The sequence below is a fragment of the Hyperolius riggenbachi genome, chromosome 7 (assembly GCF_040937935.1).
Source record: "Hyperolius riggenbachi isolate aHypRig1 chromosome 7, aHypRig1.pri, whole genome shotgun sequence".
Lineage (NCBI taxonomy): Eukaryota > Metazoa > Chordata > Amphibia > Anura > Hyperoliidae > Hyperolius > Hyperolius riggenbachi.
The window spans coordinates 73,624,566-73,642,285 of record NC_090652.1 but is presented as its reverse complement, the minus strand read 5'-3'; the positions used below and the strand labels follow the sequence as shown (position 1 = coordinate 73,642,285).

At 46.6% G+C, this 17,720-nt stretch overlaps 1 protein-coding gene across 1 annotated transcript in view; it reads right to left on the bottom strand.

Annotated features, from left to right (window-relative positions):
* The window catches only part of PAQR4 (progestin and adipoQ receptor family member 4), a 45,558-nt gene that overhangs the window by 11,608 nt on the left and 16,230 nt on the right, over positions 1 to 17,720 (bottom strand). Inside the window, exon 2 of the mRNA XM_068244095.1 lies at positions 1,603 to 1,821. Within this exon, the coding sequence (XP_068100196.1) occupies positions 1,603 to 1,821 (219 nt within the window). The remainder of the gene's footprint in view (positions 1 to 1,602; positions 1,822 to 17,720) is intronic.

The window sequence follows — 17,720 nt, the reverse complement described above, 5'->3', positions numbered from 1 at the left end:
AAGAATTTACAGCACAAGGAGTTCTGCCGACTGAGGTCAAAAGCAGTGCACTTATCTCAAACGAGAAAACTCTATTGCAGCTGCTAATGGGTTAAAAAGGAAATAAATATTTCAGTCTCCAAGTCTTTCATCTCAGGTTCCCTTTAAAGAGACTCTGAAGTCTCGTTTTTTACCTTTTTTTATTTAATCCTGTTCAGCATTATATTCCAAGTTGATTCACCACATTCTTGCTGCAGAACGATTGTTTTAAACCAGAGAAATAGACCTGCAAAGTTCCACGACTTTGCAGGTTGCAGATTGTGCTGCCCTGGGGAGGCAGAGCTTTGCGCTGTAGCTCTGCCACCTAGCCAATCAAATTTCGTGGATCTCCGCCTCTCCCCACCCCTCTCAGTGAAAGAAGACTGAGAGGGGCGGGGAGAGGTGGAGATTGGCTGGAGTAGAGGCAGAGCAACAGCGTAAAGCTCTGCCTCTACCCGAAAATAGGATCTGCAGAGCCCAGGAACTGGGCTATTTCTCTCATTTAAAACACTCGTTCTGCTGTGGCAATGCAGCGAATCCACTTGGAATATAATGCTGAACAGCACTAAATAAAAAAAACAAAAACACAGGTAAACAAACAAGACTTCAGAGTCTCTTTAATCTTTAGAAATGAGGGTGGTTTGGTGCTTGCCATAGTGCCTGCTACTGTTCCCGCCCACTATAGAGTATTACCCCAGCTCTTGTTACATTTTCCACAATATAAGTGAAGGGTCCCAAAGAGGAGAGAGGGAACCCCTTGTAAATGATGTGTAGAGCTTTAGTAAGTGAGTAACCACTCCTCAGTAGAGGTCCTAGGATGCTGGAAACTAGAAAGGTTTACCTACGAAGAGCAAGCAATGCTGTACGTTAGAGAGGGTGAAGGGTGGCAGAGACATGCAACAATGGCTCCCTGAAAATGCTCTCACCTACAGACGCTGATCAGAGATGATTTGGGTGCCGCCATAGGCCGTAATGAGAATTACGAAAAAGAGAAGGAGAAACGGGCACTGCTGCATAAAAGTCCCTTTATTGTGGCCGGGTTACAGAGTGGTTAGCAGTGGGGGGGAAGGGGGTTGCCTGACAGCTGTTTCACAGGTATGTATCCTGCTTCCTCAGAGACCTCTGAAAAAGCAGGTTACATACCTGCAAAACAGCTGTCAGGCAACCCCCTTCCCCCCACTGTTAACCACTCTGTAACCCGGCCACAATAAAGGGACTTTTATGCAGCAGTGCCCGTTTCTCCTTCTCTTTTTCAAGATTCTGTGATATACCGGAGCACGCTGCAGGTAAGCCTACCAGTGGCTGTTCCATCCCTGACGCATACTGGTGCCAGTTTTTTTCTGCTTTTTTTCCTTCACATATCGTAATGAGAATTACGCTGATAGCGGCGTTCAGTGACCAATTTGACCGCCGGAAATAACCCGAATTATGTATTCCCCTGAGTTGTGACAACTCAGAGGGGGAGTAGTATTAACACCATCCCGGACTTTCAGCCGCTGCAAGGCTTCTTACGGCTTCACCATGCACCGAAATTTGGCCGTGGCCATTTTACATACTTCCCAAGTAGAACGGGGCTACACTCACCTAGTGTGTTGACCAGGCAAATCCCACACATGTCCAGCGTGAGGAGCTTGTGGTAGACCGTGGCCCCCCCATGGTGGTTCATGAAGAGATGGTACACCACGCTGCCTAGCTGTGGGCTGACGCAAGCAAGATAATGCACCACACCAAGCCAAGGTACAGACAACTGGCGCCAAGGAATCTGAAGAGGGAGGAGGAAGAGGAACCCCAGGAGCGGAATACCTGAAAAAGAGAGACCACAGTGAGACCTCATCATATTCTGTGTTATGAATGCAGAAGACAGATAATGAAGTAATTGCTACAGTAACAGGAAACCATATATCCAGGCTGCTGAACATGATACCTGTAAGTGAAGCTGTCCTGTCACCTGTGTAATCTCATCTGCAGTCTTATTTACTCTACAGAGGCAGCACAATACAGAGCCAGCGCCTCACACAGGGAATCTCTCCACTGCTGTCATTCCTCTCTGACAGGAATGGAGGGAAAACCCCAGTCATTGCATTTGTGTGTTACAAAACAGAGACAGCGCATCATTAAAGAGGAACTGTAGTGACACACAGTAGAATGTAGTAAATGATTCAGGCCCCTTTCACACTGGTGCGTTGTGTTACCCAGTTTTTACGGCAGGGTAACGCTACACCGATGAAAGTCTATGGGGCATTTCATACTTACGCAGTGTAATGTGCCAGAAGTCCTCAATTTACCGCTGAAGCATCCGCGCATTGGTCTTTAGGATGCGTACGAGAGGAATAGGTGCCAGGAGACTTGGGCGCAGGATACAGCAGTATATGGCTGATCCTGCTGCTGCACAAGTCCCAGCCGTATTAAATACTATTCCCCCTCCAGGCTGCCATGGATGGTGGGGAATGAAATAATTTGGCTTCCAGCAATTGCTGAAAGCCAAATTATTGTGTTTTAAAAGTAACTTCAGCTCCGTCTTCTGACAGCACCGAAGTTACTCCCTGTGCGCTGCTATAGGTGTAATTCCTATTACAGCCTACGGTGGCGCCGGCTGTGCCCAAGACTCCTGCACTGGAGTCACTGTGTTCGTTCAGGATGCGCGGAGATGTGCGGAAACTGGAAGCCATGTAAGTCTATGACGCTGTACATATTTTAAAGAGGAACTCCAGTGAAAATAATGTAATAAAAAAAAAGTGCTTCATTTTTACAATAATTATGTATAAATGATTTAGTCAGAGTTTGCCCATTGTAAAATCTTTCCTCTCCCCGATTTACATTCTGACATTTATCACTTGGTGACCTTTTTATTGCTGGCAGGTGATGTCAGTGGAAGGAGATGCTGCTTGCTTTTTTGGCAGTTGGAAACAGCTGTTATTTCCCACAATGCAACAAGGCTCCCACAGTGTGATGTCAGAACTATGGTCCTGACATCACACTGTGGGAGGGGTTTCACCACAATATGAGCCATACAGAGCCCCCTGATGATCCGTTTGAGAAAAGGAAAAAAGATTCCTCATGTAAAAGGGGGTATCAGTTACTGATTGGGATGAAGTTCAATCCTTGGTTACGGTTTCTCTTTAAACTGCGCGACTATTCACGTCGTGCATTAGCGGAAGCATATTTTGACAATACACTTCAGCGCAATTCTAACGTCGGCCACAGGAAGTGAGCGCTAGAGAGCCTCACTTCCTGCTTGGCTTGCAGCCAGAATGGAGATTACCACTCATTGCCACAGTAATCCCCGAAGGCTATTTTTTAGCGTTGCGGTGCTATCATCATACCGCAACATTGATTTGCAGTGTGAAATCGGCCTCAGGATAGTTGCTTTTATGGTAATTTTCCTGGTTTCAGCATCCGAAACACTTCCTATATCTATACATTGCTGTATATTGGTATGTAGCCCCGCCCTCCTAGTGAGGTTTAGCCTAGGCTGTTTAGTTATGCGGAACTCTCCTCCCAGCTACCCAAGAGTCAGTAATTACATCACCAGCAGATGCTTAGTGCAGAGGCTAAACCACAACCTCGCATACAAGTTTGAGTAGTGACATCAACAGCAGCTGCCCAGTGCAGAGGCTATACTGCAACTGCTCATACAAATGTCACTAGTGACATCAGCAGCAGCTGCCCAGTGCAGAGGCTATACCGCAATCTCTCATACAAGTGTCACTAGTGACATCAGCAGCAGCTGCCAAGTGCAGAGGCTATACCACAATCTCTCATACAAGTGTCAGTAGTGACATCACCAGCAGCTGCCAAGTGCAGAGGCTATACCACAATCTCTCATACAAGTGACACTAGTGACATCACCAGCAGCTGCCCAGTGCAGAGGCTATACCGCAATCTCTCATACAAGTGTCAGTGGTGACATCACCAGCAGCTGCCCAGTGCAGAGGCTATACCACAATCTCTCATACAAGTGTCAGTAGTGACATCACCAGCAGCTGCCCAGTGCAGAGGCTATACCGCAATCTCTCATACAAGTGTCAGTAGTGACATCACCAGCAGCTGCCAAGTGCAGAGGCTATATCACAATCTCTCATACAAGTGTCACTAGTGACATCAGCAGCAGCTGCCCAGTGCAGAGGCTATACCGCAATCTCTCATACAAGTGTCAGTAGTGACATCAGCAGCAGCTGCCCAGTGCAGAGGCTATACCGCAACTGCTCATACAATTGTCAGTAGTGACATCACCAGCAGCTGCCCAGTGCAGAGGCTATACCGCAATCTCTCATACAAGTGTCAGTAGTGACATCACCAGCAGCTGCCCAGTGCAGAGGCTATACCGCAATCTCTCATACAAGTGTCAGTAGTGACATCATCAGCAGCTGCCAAGTGCAGAGGCTATACCGCAACTGCTCATACAATTGTCAGTAGTGACATCAACAGCAGCTGCCCAGTGCAGAGGCTATACCGCAATCTCTCATACAAGTGTCAGTAGTGACATCATCAGCAGCTGCCAAGTGCAGAGGCTATACCGCAACTGCTCATACAATTGTCAGTAGTGACATCAACAGCAGCTGCCCAGTGCAGAGGCTATACCGCAATCTCTCATACAAGTGTCAGTAGTGACAGCAGCAGCAGCTGCCCAGTGCAGAGGCTATACCGCAACTGCTTATACAAGAGTCAGTAGTGACATCATCAGCAGCTGCCCAATTCAGAGGCTATACAGCAATCTCTCATACAAGAGTCAGTAGTGACATCATCATCAGCTGCCCAGTGCAGAGGCTATACCGCAATCTCGCATACAAGTGTCACTAGTGACATCAGCAGCTGCCCAGTGCAGAATCTATACCGCAACTGCTCATACAAGTGTCACTAGTGACATTATCAGCAGCTTCTTAGTGCAGAGGCTGTATCACATCTCATAGAATTGTCAGTAGTGAAATCATCATCAGCTGCCCAGTGCAGAGGCTAAAGCACAACCTCTCACACATGTCAGTAGTGACATCACCAGCAGCTGCCAAGTGCAGAGGCTATACCACAATCTCTCATACAAGTGTCAGTAGTGACATCATTTGCAGCTGCCCAGTGCAGAGGCTATACCGCAACTGCTCATACAAGTGTCAGTAATGACATTATCAGCAGCTTCTTAGTGCAGAGGCTGTATCACATCTCATAGAAGTGTCAGTAGTGACATCATCATCAGCTGCTTAGTGCAGAGGCTAAAGCACAACCTCTCACACATGTCAGTAGTGACATCATCAGTGACATATCTGATGTGGCTGCCCTGTGTAGCAGTCAGAGGAAGATCCCAGGGCTATGACCATGCTCTGTACACAAAGCATGAATCAGTGCCAGGCAGCCAGTCACACCTCAATGGCAATGTGCTATTTATACCAGGGAATGTTAGCATTTCTTCTTCTATAAATGACACAGTGGTGTGCCTTATCTCCAAGCTCAGCTCAGAAAGCATGACTGATCACCCAGTGCTGAAGAGTATCTCTGCTTTCTCAGAGACAACAATCCTCATCTAATCCTCTGTGCACTGTGAGCTGCATTCCACAGACAGAGCTGTAATGAATAGCAGACTCGCTGTATGCAGCTTAGGAACCAGGCTAATCAGAAACAGCAGCAACTGCAAAACTGGCCCAATGCCAAGCTGCATACAATTTGCATTGAACTTGCTGGCAAGCTAGAAGTCTTTGCATCTCTCACTAGAGGTGCCCATACATCAGAAGATGTATGGGCAGATCGACCAAGCGACAGATCTCTCTCTGATCAAAGAGAGATCTGTTGGTTGCTCATTCACCGCAGGCCAATTCCCAATTAATTTGCTGTCCTTAAAATGTTTCTTGGGGTGCGTGTATGCGGACGGAGCCCGGACTCAGTGGTGGACATTTAAAGTATACTGCGGCGGGCGGGAATATTTTACGTTAGGGTGGACAGCGCGAGGGGTCCTGCCGCGTTTATCGTTCATCCCAATATTGCACGCTGTTCCCGCCACGCACCGATGTCGGCACTAAATCCTGCAGCGTGTCCTACTGATACATGCTAACAATTTCGCCTAAAAATCGTCGCATCATCGATCGGGCGTGCTCCTGGCAGCACTGATTTTCATCCAATCAGATTATGATAATTAAATGGGACAGTCAGTCGGTTGCCAAGTTGTTTGATGTATGGCCACCTTTACCACTTAAAGGGAACCTAAACTGAGCATATGGATTTTTCATTTTAAAATGATACCAGTTGCCTGAATCTCCTGCTGATCCTGTGTCTATAATACTTTTAGCCACAGCCCCTGAACAAGCATGCAGATCAGGTGCTCTGACTGAAGTCAGACTGGATTAGCTGCATGCTTGTTTTAGGTGTGAGATCCAGATACTACTGCAGCAAAGAGATCAGCAGGACCAGCAAGCAACTGGTATTGTTTAAAAAGAAACATCCATATCCCTCTCAGTTTAGGTTCCCTTTAAGTACCAGCAGTCTCTGCCCCCTTAAGGACCAGAGAACGCTGCTACAGAAACGGCAGAATCCTGACGAATTGCCGCTCATACCCGCCGCAACTGTAGTCAGCGCCGCACGTCGGGAACCTGGGCCACTCACTCTGCCGTCTCTATGACGGCAGAGTTCCTGTGAGCGGGTCAGGAGCCGCTTTCATTGGCTCCTGACCCTGTCTTTCAATCTAAACCAATGAGAGTTGCTTACATTGAAAGACAGGGCCAAGAGCCAATCAGGCGGCTCCTGACCCACTCACAGGGCTCTGCTGTCATAGAGACAGGCAGAGCGAGTGAGCTGCTGCGGGAGACGGCGGGGATTCAGCGGCGAGATTTGGTGGGAAGGACAAAAACGGCGGATGCGTGCAGCGGTGGTAAGTTGAAATCTACGCCTTGGGAGCCAGATAGCCATCAAAACACGGCGTAGATTTCAACTATTGTGGTACTTAAAAGTTAACCATCTCTGGCAGTGGACCCAGCAAAGCAGTTGAGGTGCAAAGAGGCAATGCGTGTTACTGCCTGCTTTGTGCAGACTTATGAACCAATAAGACATAGAGGGGAGAATTTTAGGTATGTGTACCAAGCTGTATACTGTTGCTATGGTTTCCAGCAAGTATACTAAAAGTTACACAGCTGAAAAATAAAGCATAGAAGACCATGAGCATGAAAAATTGTAAAATGTATAATACGTGTGTTTGTATGCATATAAAATGTGCATTTGTCCCAGAGTAAAATGCGTTCAAATTACTTTTTCCCCTATGTTACGGTGTTACAGTAGGCAGTAAAAATCGGACAGGTTTTCAGTGTTCTCCACAGAATTTTTTTTCCAGCCGGGTGGCATGAAAAAGTAGGCGGGTGGAGCATGATAGGGAAATAAATGCAGGGCCAGCACCACTCTGTTTACAGCATAGGAGGAGGAGGAGGAGGTGAGCCCATGACAGCCGGGTGCTCCCCAAAATTAGCCGGGTGCAGCACCCGGCTAAAGAGCCTGGGGAGAGCACTGGGTTTTGGACTACTCCATCTCCTCCTAGGGAATTCTCATGATATTCTTTATTTTTAACCCTTTCCAATGTCTGATTTGGACCAGCCAGACTTACCAACTCCTCTTATCAGTGTGTCACCACAACTCCCCTCTGCAAAGCCCTGCACTGGCTGCCCATCCGCTTCAAGATCAACTTCAAAAATCTGTGCTTGGCCTACATTTCGGTGCACAGAACCTGCCCGACCTACATCTCTGATCTTGTCCACAGAGGTCAATGCAGTCTTCTCACTGTATGGGTGCTGGCTTTACAATAGCATAAGAGAAGTGTTGCAGCAGGCAGCTCTCCCTATCCATGTGTGTGTGTGCACAAATAATCCTGTCCCTGAGGTGATACCTTTCCTGCCGGTATCGGCATACAATGGTGCTCTATGCTGCCAGTAAATGTATTTACACAAGGTGTGCTCGCTCGGTGTCAGCCTCTTGTAGCACAGCACTGCCCTCATCATAGCAATCTCCACAGCACAACGCCCCCCACACACAGGATTTCCACTGGCTTGTTACGGAGTAGAAGTATTGTTGGGAACTCTAGTGTGGGTACAGATGACCCTGAACAAGCATGCAGATCAGATGCTCCTGACTGAAGTCTGACTGGATGAGCTGCATGCTTGTTTCAGGTGTATAATTCAGACATTACTGCAGCCAAATAGACCAGCAGGACTGCCAGGCAGCTGGTATTGTTTAAAGGGAAATAACTTTGGACTTTATGTGGTGGTGACTTTCCCAGTTGCAGCAGAGCAGGATCATCCACAAGGAAATTTAACCAGGTGCCTGGGGCCTAGTGTTTGACAGGGGGCACAACTTCCACTTTCTCAGATTGCCAATCGGACCATCAGGTTGAGCCAAAGCCACTGCCTTGCCTAGAACCCCATGTCATCTGAATCCATCATTGAGTTGCAGTGATGTTTGTTCTGCAACAGTCACATTTATCTGGAGTAATGGACACACTGGGCAGCTTAGAGGTCAGGCCTGCGCTGTCTCCCAGGAACAATCATGTTCATTCAAATCTCATTATGTTCTTAGGCAAATAACCTTCTCCAGCTGAGCAGCACGTCAGCACAGGAACTTTCACCTCCTCCCTCCCGGTAACAGCGACCTGTGGCTCCTGACAAGAGGATTTATCCTGGAAGATGGAGAACATTGCTTAGTCAGCGGCTCATCCCTAAATCCCTCTCACATGAGATTGTGGTGGAGTTCTGCAGCCACGTCGTGTGGCCTGGTTACCCCATTACTGTTTTCCATTCATGCTCAGCTAAGCAGCTATGGGCCCCATGGCAAGTCTTATACTGGGCTGTAACACACATATAAAGAATGTAAAGACTGAGGCTAGGCACACACTCAACAGAAACGCTAGTGTTGGGGAAAACGCTGCATTTTTGCCGCTAATGGAAGTCTATGGGCCGCAGGAAAAAAAAAAAACACATATAAAAAATGCATATGCGTATTCAAACATGCGGTTTTAAAAACGCTAGTTTTGTTGCAGAATATTCAAAAATGCATTAAAAAAACACACATAATGAAAAGCAATGGGAACACAATTATATGCGTTTTTATGATTTTTTTTTTTTATTGTTTTCTGATATATTTACGCTTCCTATGGTCTACCTAGTGATTAGCATAAAACACAATTGAAAAAAGCATGGAAAATGCATAAAAAAACACATGCACATTGTATGTGCGAAACGCAAACACATTAAAATGCATGCAAAACGCTTGAAAATGCATCTGCGGTAAAAAAAAAGCTAACAAATACGCACAAAAAAAATGTTGTGTTATGTGTGCACCCAGCCCGAGTGCTGTACAGATGTGTTGCTAGCCTTTAAGCTAGCCATACACCTAGTAATGATGGGCAGATTCGACCAAGAGACAAATCTCTTTAAATCAAATCTGTTTACAGAGATCTGTCGGCTACCCATACACCTCAGATTTCAGCATGAAATCTCAAGGGAATCAGCCGCGTCCACCACCTAGCCGCTGCCCCCCTAGTGTATAAATGTGCCCCCCATGTGTGTATTTATACATTGCCCACCGCGCGTATGATGTCACAACCGCGTCACACTGGCGGCATGTATACCGATAATGGAAGAGTGGGGGGTCCCAATGGAACAGCACGGTGAGCGACATTGGATAGGTAATGTATAAATGCACACACAGAGGGTACATTTATACACTGGGGGAACAGCGCCGTGGGTTTCGTTGCTCGTCCCCATTTGCTCACGCACCCAACAGACCACGATGGCCCAACATCTTGCAGCATGTCAGATCGATACATGTGACCGATTTCCACCCAAAATTGGTCGCATCGTTGATCGGACATGCTCTTGACAGCCAACTATTTTCATCCGATTCGATAATAATTATTGAATCAGATGGTCGATCGGCCGGCAAGTCGAGAGATGTATAGTCACCTTCAGGTGAGCAATGCATTCTGCTGCTGCTGCAGAGGGGGAGGAGCGACAACTCTGCTGCATGACAGGGCAGGAAGGGCAAGGAGAACTACAGCCTTGGCCTGAGCTCAGATGAGGTGATACAGTAAGCCAGACCTCTCGGTGACACATCAGACAAAGACCATTTATATTGCGCTTTTCTCCATGTGGACTCGAAGCAGTGCAGTTTCTAGGGTAAAATGCACCCAGGGCGAGGGTGTAAAAATTGCGCTCCCCCCCCCCCGCAGAGCCAGGTATAGGTGCCCGCAGTATAGGTTAGCCAGGTCTAGTTGCACTCAGTATATGTAGCCAGGCATAGGTGCCTCCAGTATGGAGGGTACAGTTTTCCCCAGTATAGGTTAGCCAGGTAGGTGCCTCCACTATAGTTGCCCCCAGTATAGGTTAGATAGGCAGGCGCCCCCGGTATAAATTAGATAGGTGCCCCCAGTACAGGTTAGCTAGGTGGGTGCCTCTAATATAGGTAGCCAGAATAGTTGCCCCCAGCAAATAAATTAGATAGGTGCCCCCAGTACAGGTTAGATAGGTAGGCGCCTCCAGTATAGGTTAGGTAGGTGCCTCCAATATAGGTAGCTAGTATAGTTGCCACCTGTATAGGCTAGGTAGGTAGGTAGGTGCCTCCAATACAGATTAGATAACTAAGTGCCCCCAGTATAGGATAGATAGGTAGCTGCCCCACAGTATAGGTTAGATGGTAGCTTCCCCCTAGTATAGGTTAGATAGGTAGCTGCCCCCCAGTATAGGTTAGATTAGGAGGCTGACCCCAGTATAGGTTAGATTAGGTAGGTGCCTCCTCAGTATAGGTTAGATAGGTAGCTGCCCCCCAGTATAGGTTGGATTAGGTAGCTGCCCCAGTATAGGTTAGATTAGGTAGCTGCCCCCCTCCCCCAGTATAGGTTAGATTAGGTAGCTGCCCCCCAGTATAGTTTAGATTAGGTAGCTGCCCCCCAGTATAGGTGAGGTAGGTAGGTGTCCGGCCACCCAGTATAGGTTAGATAGGTAGCTGCCCCCCAGTATAGGTTAGATTAGGTAGCTGCTCCCCAGTATAGGTTAGATTCGGTAGCTGCCCCCCAGTATACAGTGATGTGAAAAACTATTTGCCCCCTTCCCGATTTCCTTTTCTTTTGCATGTTTGTCACACTTAAATGCTTCTGCTCATCAAAAACCGTTAACTATTCGTCAAAGATAGCATAATTGAACACAAAATGCAGTTTTGAATGATGGTTCTTATTATTTAGTGAGAAAAAACTCCAAATCTACATGGCCCTGTGTGAAAAAGTGATTGCCCCCCTTGTTAAAAAATAACTTAACTGTGGTTTATCACACCTGAGTTCAATTTCTGTAGTCACCCCCAGGCCTGATTACTGCCACACCTGTTTCAATCAAGAAATGACTTAAATAGGAGCTATCTGGCACAGAGAAGTAGACCAAAAGCACCTCAAAAGCTAGACATCATGCCAAGATCCAAAGAAATTCAGGAACAAATGAGAACAAAAGTAATTGAGATCTATCAGTCTGGTAAAGGTTATAAAGCCATTTCTAAAGCTTTGGGACTCCAGCGAACCACAGTGAGAGCCATTATCCACAAATGGCAAAAACATGGAACAGTGATGAACCTTCCCAGGAGTGGCCGGTCGACCAAAATTAACCCAAGAGCGCAGAGAAAACTCATCCGAGAGGCCACAAAAACCACAGGACAACATCTAAAGAACTGCAGGCCTCACTTGCCTCAATTAAGGTCAGTGTTCACGACTCCACCATAAGAAAGAGACTGGGCAAAAATGGCCTGCATGGCAGATATCCAAGGCACAAACCACTTTTAAGCAAAAAGAACATTAAGGCTCGTCTCAATTTAGCTAAAAAAACATCTCAATGATTTCCAAGACTTTTGGAAAAATACCTTGTGGACCGACGAGAAAAAAGTTGAACTTTTTGGAAGGAGCGTGTCCCGTTACATCTGGCGTAGAAGTAACACAGCATTTCAGCAAAAGAACATCATACCAACAGTAAAATATGGTGGTGGTAGTGTGATGGTCTGGGGTTGTTTTGCTGCTTCAGGACCTGGAAGGCTTGCTGTAATAGATGGAACCATGAATTCTACCGTCTACCAAAAAATCCTGAAGGAGAATGTCCGGCCATCTGTTCGTCAACTCAAGCTGAAGCGATCTTGGGTGCTGCAGCAGGACAATGACCCAAAACACACCAGCAAATCCACCTCTGAATGGCTGAAGAAAAACAAAATGAAGACTTTGGTGTGGCCTAGTCAAAGTCCTGACCTGAATCCTATTGAGATGTTGTGGCATGACCTAAAAAGGCGGTTCATGCTAGAAAACCCTCAAATAAAGCTGAATTACAACAATTCTGCAAAGATGAGTGGGCCAAAATTCCTCCAGAGCGCAGTAAAAGACTTGTTGCAAGTTATCGCAAACGCTTGATTGCAGTTATTGCTGCTAAGGGTGGCCCAACCAGTTATTAGGTTCAGGGGGCAATTTCTTTTTCACACAGGGCCATGTAGGTTTTGAGTTTTTTTTCTCACTAAATAATAAAAACCATCATTTAAAACTGCATTTTGTGTTCAATTATGTTATCTTTGACTAATAGTTAACGTTTTTTGATGAGCAGAAACATTTAAGTGTGACAAACATGCAAAAGAATAAGAAATCTGGAAGGGGGCAAATAGTTTTTCACATCACTGTAGGTGAGGTAGGTGCCCCCCCCCCTCCCCAGTATAGGTGAGGTAGGTGCCGTGCCCCCCAGTATAAGTTAGATTAGGTAGCTGCCCCCCAGTATAGGTTAGATTAGGTAGGTGTCCCCCAGTATAGGTTAGATTAAAGGTAGCTGCCCCCCAGTATAGGTGAGGTAGATAGCTGCCCCAGTATAGGTGAGATAGGTAGGTGCCGTGCCCCCCAGAATAGAGGGGGGAGCCGCAGCGAGGGCAGCCCGACCTCTCCCTCCCTTCCTCTCCCCGGGCCGCCCTCTGTGCTCCCCCCTCGGAGTGCAGAGTGAGTGTGCAGGGAAGCGCTGTACACAGCTCTCACCTCCCTGGTTCCAATTGCCGCTGGTCTCCTCCTCTGCCCAGCCGCTGATACACACACTGCTTCCTGTTTAGCAGGAAGCAGCGTGTGTATCAGCGGCTATGCAGAGAGGAGACTGGAGGCTAGTGAGTGATCGGCGATTGGAACCAGGGAGGTGAGTAGCTGTGTACAGCGCTTCCCTGCGCGCTCACTCTGCACTCTGAGGGGGGAGCACGGAGAGCAGCCCGGGAAGAAGAAGGGAGGGAGAGGTTGGGCTGCCCTTCCCGCGGCTGTGCCTCCCCCCTCCATTACAGTGCCCCACCTCCCTCAGTGCTCAGGGCTGCCGCATGGCCCCTAGAAACGGGCCTGACTCGAAGCACCAGAGCTGCAGCCACAAGGACACAGTGTTGGACTGGGAGGTGGGAAAACTGAGGAAATCCACCTGCTGGCCAAGCAGCAGTAACCCTGTGTTATCACTCCCTGCAGCAAGTCTTCACTGTGAGCAGCAACACCTGATTACTGCTGCTTGGCCAGCAAGTGGATTTCTTCAGCTTTTCCAGTTCCCAGTCCGACAGTGCTAGGACGTGCTCTATAGGCAGCAGGGCTGTGGAGTCGGTACAAAAATCCTCCAACTCCTCAGTTTATGAAATCACCGACTCTGACTCCCGACTCCGGGTACCCAAAATTGCTCCGACTCCAACTCCACTGCTAGGCAGTAGCAGCATTAGGGAGTCTTGCCCAAGGTCTCCTACTGAATAGGTGCTGGCTTACTGAACAGTAAGAGCTGTTCAGGTCGCCTGTGTCAGAGGCAGAGTACACTATCCAGCCACTGGGGATCAGGGCCACCATATACAGTGGGTTGCAAAAGTTTTCAGCCCCCTTGAAGTTTTCCACATTTTGTCACATTACTGCCACAAACATGCATCAATTTTATTGGAATTCCACGTGAAAGACCAATACAAAGTGGTGTACATGTGAGAAGTGGATCGAAAATCATACATCATTCCAAACATTTTTTACAAATAAATAACTGCAAAGTGGGGTGTGCGTAATTATTCGGCCTCCTGAGTCAATACTTTGTAGAACCACCTTTTGCTGCAATTACAGCTGCCAGTCTTTTAGGGTAGGTCTCTACCAGCTTTGCACATCTAGAGACTGAAATCCTTGCCCATTCTTATTTGCAAAACAGCTCCAGCTCAGTCAGATTAGATGGACAGTGTTTGTGAACAGCAGTTTTCAGATCTTGCCACAGATTCTCGATTGGATTTAGATCTGGACTTTGACTGGGCCATTCTAACACATAGATATGTTTTGTTTTAAACTATTCCATTGTTGCCCTGGCTTTATGTTTAGGGTCATTGGCCTCAATTCACTAAGCTTATCTCCTGTCTTTAATAACTCTTCTAGAGTTATCACCATGGTGATAAGGCATGTAGTATTCAGGAAACATTTTACCTCAGGCAAACCTAAAGTTAACTCTTCTGCCTTTAAGTTAACTCTCTTCAATCCTTAAAATAACTCCAGAAGACAGGCTGTTTATTAACTGCATGTGAAAATAACTACAGAGGAGGTAAATTAACTACAGAGGAGGTAAATTAAGGAATGAAGAGATAAAATAACTCTCTCACTGTGTGGAGGTAAGTTATCTCTTGCCTTATTATCTCCAGCATGATCTTCGTGAATTGAGGCCATTGGCCTCAATTCACTAAGGTCATGCAAGAGATAATAAGGCAAGAGAAAACTTACCTCCACATGTGAGAGAGTTATCTTACCTCTTCATTCCTTAAGTTACCTCTCCTGTAGATAATTTACCTCCTCTGTAGTTAATTTGCCTCCTCTGTAGTTAATTTACCTCCTCTGTAGTTATTTTCACATGCAGCTAATTAACAGCCTGTCTTTAACTCTGGAGTTATTTTAAGGATTGGAGAGTTAATTTAAAGACAGAAGAGTTAACTTTAGGCTTGCCTGAGGTAAAATGTTTTCTGAATACTACATGCCTTATCACCATGGTAACAACTCTAGAAGAGTTATTAAAGACAGGAGATAAGTTTAGTGAATTGAGGCCATAGTCCTGCTGGAAGGTGAACCTCCACCCAAGTCTTTTGCAGTCTCCAAGAGGTTTTCTTCCAAGTTTGCCCTGTATTTGGCTCCATACATCTTCCCATCAACTCTGACCAGCTTCCCTGTCCCTGCTGTAGAGATGCACCCCCCGAGCATGATGCTGTCACCACCATATTTGACAGTGGGGATGGTGTGTTCAGAGTGATGTGCAGTGTTAGTTTTCTGCCACACGTAGCGTTTTGCATTTTGGCCAAAAAGTTCCATTTTGGTCTCATCTGACCAGAGCACCTTCTTCCACATGGTTGCTGTGTCCCCCACATGGCTTGTGGCAAACTGCAAACGGGACTTCTTATGCTTTCTGTTAACAATGCCTTTCTTCTTGCCACTCTTCCATTAAGGCCAACTTTGTACAGTGCATGACTAATAGTTGTCCTATGGACAGAGTCTCCTACCTGAGCTGTAGCTCTCTGCAGCTCGTCCAGAGTCACCATGGGCCTCGTGACTGCATTTCTGATCAGTGCCCTCCTTGTTCGACATGTGAGTTTAGGTGGATGGCCTTGTCTTGGTAGGTTTACAGTTGTGACATACCCCTTCCATTTCTGAATGATCGCTTGAACAGTGCTCCATGGGATGTTCAATACTTTTGCAACCCACTGCACACGCTCACTTCTTAGCAGGATCTGAACTAACTGCCCAGGTCGGCCAACAATCATGTTTGATAAATGTTGTCTAGAAATATCTTTAATGGACACCGAAACTGAGAGGGATATAGAGGATGCCATATTTATTTCCTTTTAAATAATGCAGATTACTTGGCTGTCCTGCTGATCGTCTGCCTACTACTGCAGCCAAAGAGATCAGCAAGGCTGCCAGGCAACTGGTATTGTTTAAAAGGAAATAACTATGACAGCCTCCATATTATTCTTGCTTCAGGTGTAATTTAATACATTCATGTCCATTGTTCAGAATCTGTTTAATGTCAACCTGAGAGTGATAACAGGCTGCCATATTTATTTCCGTTTAAACAATACCAGTTGCCTGGCAGCCCTGCTGATCTCTTTGGCTGCAGTAGTGTGTACACAACAGAAACAAGCATGCAGCTAATCTTGTCAGGTCTGATAATAATGTCAGAACCACCTGATCTGCTGCATGCTTGTTCAGGGTCTATGGCTAAAAGTTTTAGAGGCAGAGGATTAGCAGGACAGCCAGGCAACTGGTATTGCTTAAAATGACATAAATTGGCAGCCTCCAAATTACACTCACCTTGGGTTCACTTTAAGGCACGTACACATGCTAGATTAAAGTCGGCCAATAGCCACCACCTCTGCCAACAATCCAGCGAGTGTACAGCAGCCCCCGACCCAGCGATCCACCAGGCAGATCAACTCGTCCAAGCAACGGCCAATAGCTTTGTTCTCGCCGCAGGTTGGCAAATCTGTGCATCCCCTACACAGCAATGGAAGCCATAGGCTGCCGATGCATCTGTACGGCCTTGGCCCAGCAATGTCCCCTGGAATTCTGGCACTCTAAAATGGAGATCCACAGCTCAGACACTGTCTTGTATTAACCTGAGGAAGCGGGTCGGGTTCTGTGAAATGCATTGTCTTTTTATTTGTGTCTAACAATAACAATTTTAACCTCACCATCACTCACTTATCACCAGGTAAGACTGTTCCTATTACTTACCTCCACTCACTACATATTGTATCACTATTGGGGTGCCTCCTTCCATCTTGCATTGTCTCCTCCCCTGTCCCAGGGGTTACCTCTGTGAATACATCCAGTGGTCCTTTGTTTTTTTCACCATAACCAAATGGAGACGGTTCTTCTCCACATGCTCGAAATTGTGGTTGCCTATAGCAACCCACGTTTGTCAGTAATTATTTCTGTACATTTCCCATTTCCCAGATATACTACACTATTGGTGCTCTTTTCATCTTCTTTTCTTACCGGTACCTGAGTTTCTAAACCCGAAATTCATCTACCGAACCTCCCATTATGTCCTCCAAGGGATCGAGTCCTGATCCCCGTTAGGTGACATCCACCCTGCGTGTGTATGGACCTTTATTCTACCGGAAAAATTGAACCGATTTCAGTTTTGGGGCCGTTATAAAAGTTGTAAGAGATAACATACTGAACGCTGGTATATCATTATTGTACAGTATAGTAGCCCTGCACGAGACTAGCCGGCATTCTACAAAGGTCAGCCGCAGAACTTCTGAATTCCACCAACTGGTCGGGATTTTCCTGACGCCTTCCTGAGGTGTCTTCCTGCCTTTGTAAATACACGGGCCCTTCCTGACTGAGAATCACAATTTGCACTACTTTACAAGCGCTCATTTTGGTACAATCCAATTGGCGAGTGTAATTACAATTCCTGACAAGAAAAAAAAAGCGGGTCATTTTTTACAAATCGGATATTGCAAAGTTAATCGCATTAAACAGCATCTGCTATGCAATTTGCACGCACTCCCATTCGTTGAACCCAACTGCAAATGCAAGAAAATTGCAGCAGGGACGTTTGTGATTGGGTGTAAAACAGATTGCGCTAATGTGTACATTGCCCTGTGATGACTATGCTAATCACGGCGCCCTTGTGATCTACAAAACGTACGTGGTTTCAAAATCGGATGGAAGCGTGTGCAGTGTGGCAGGGCCCAAAGACTTC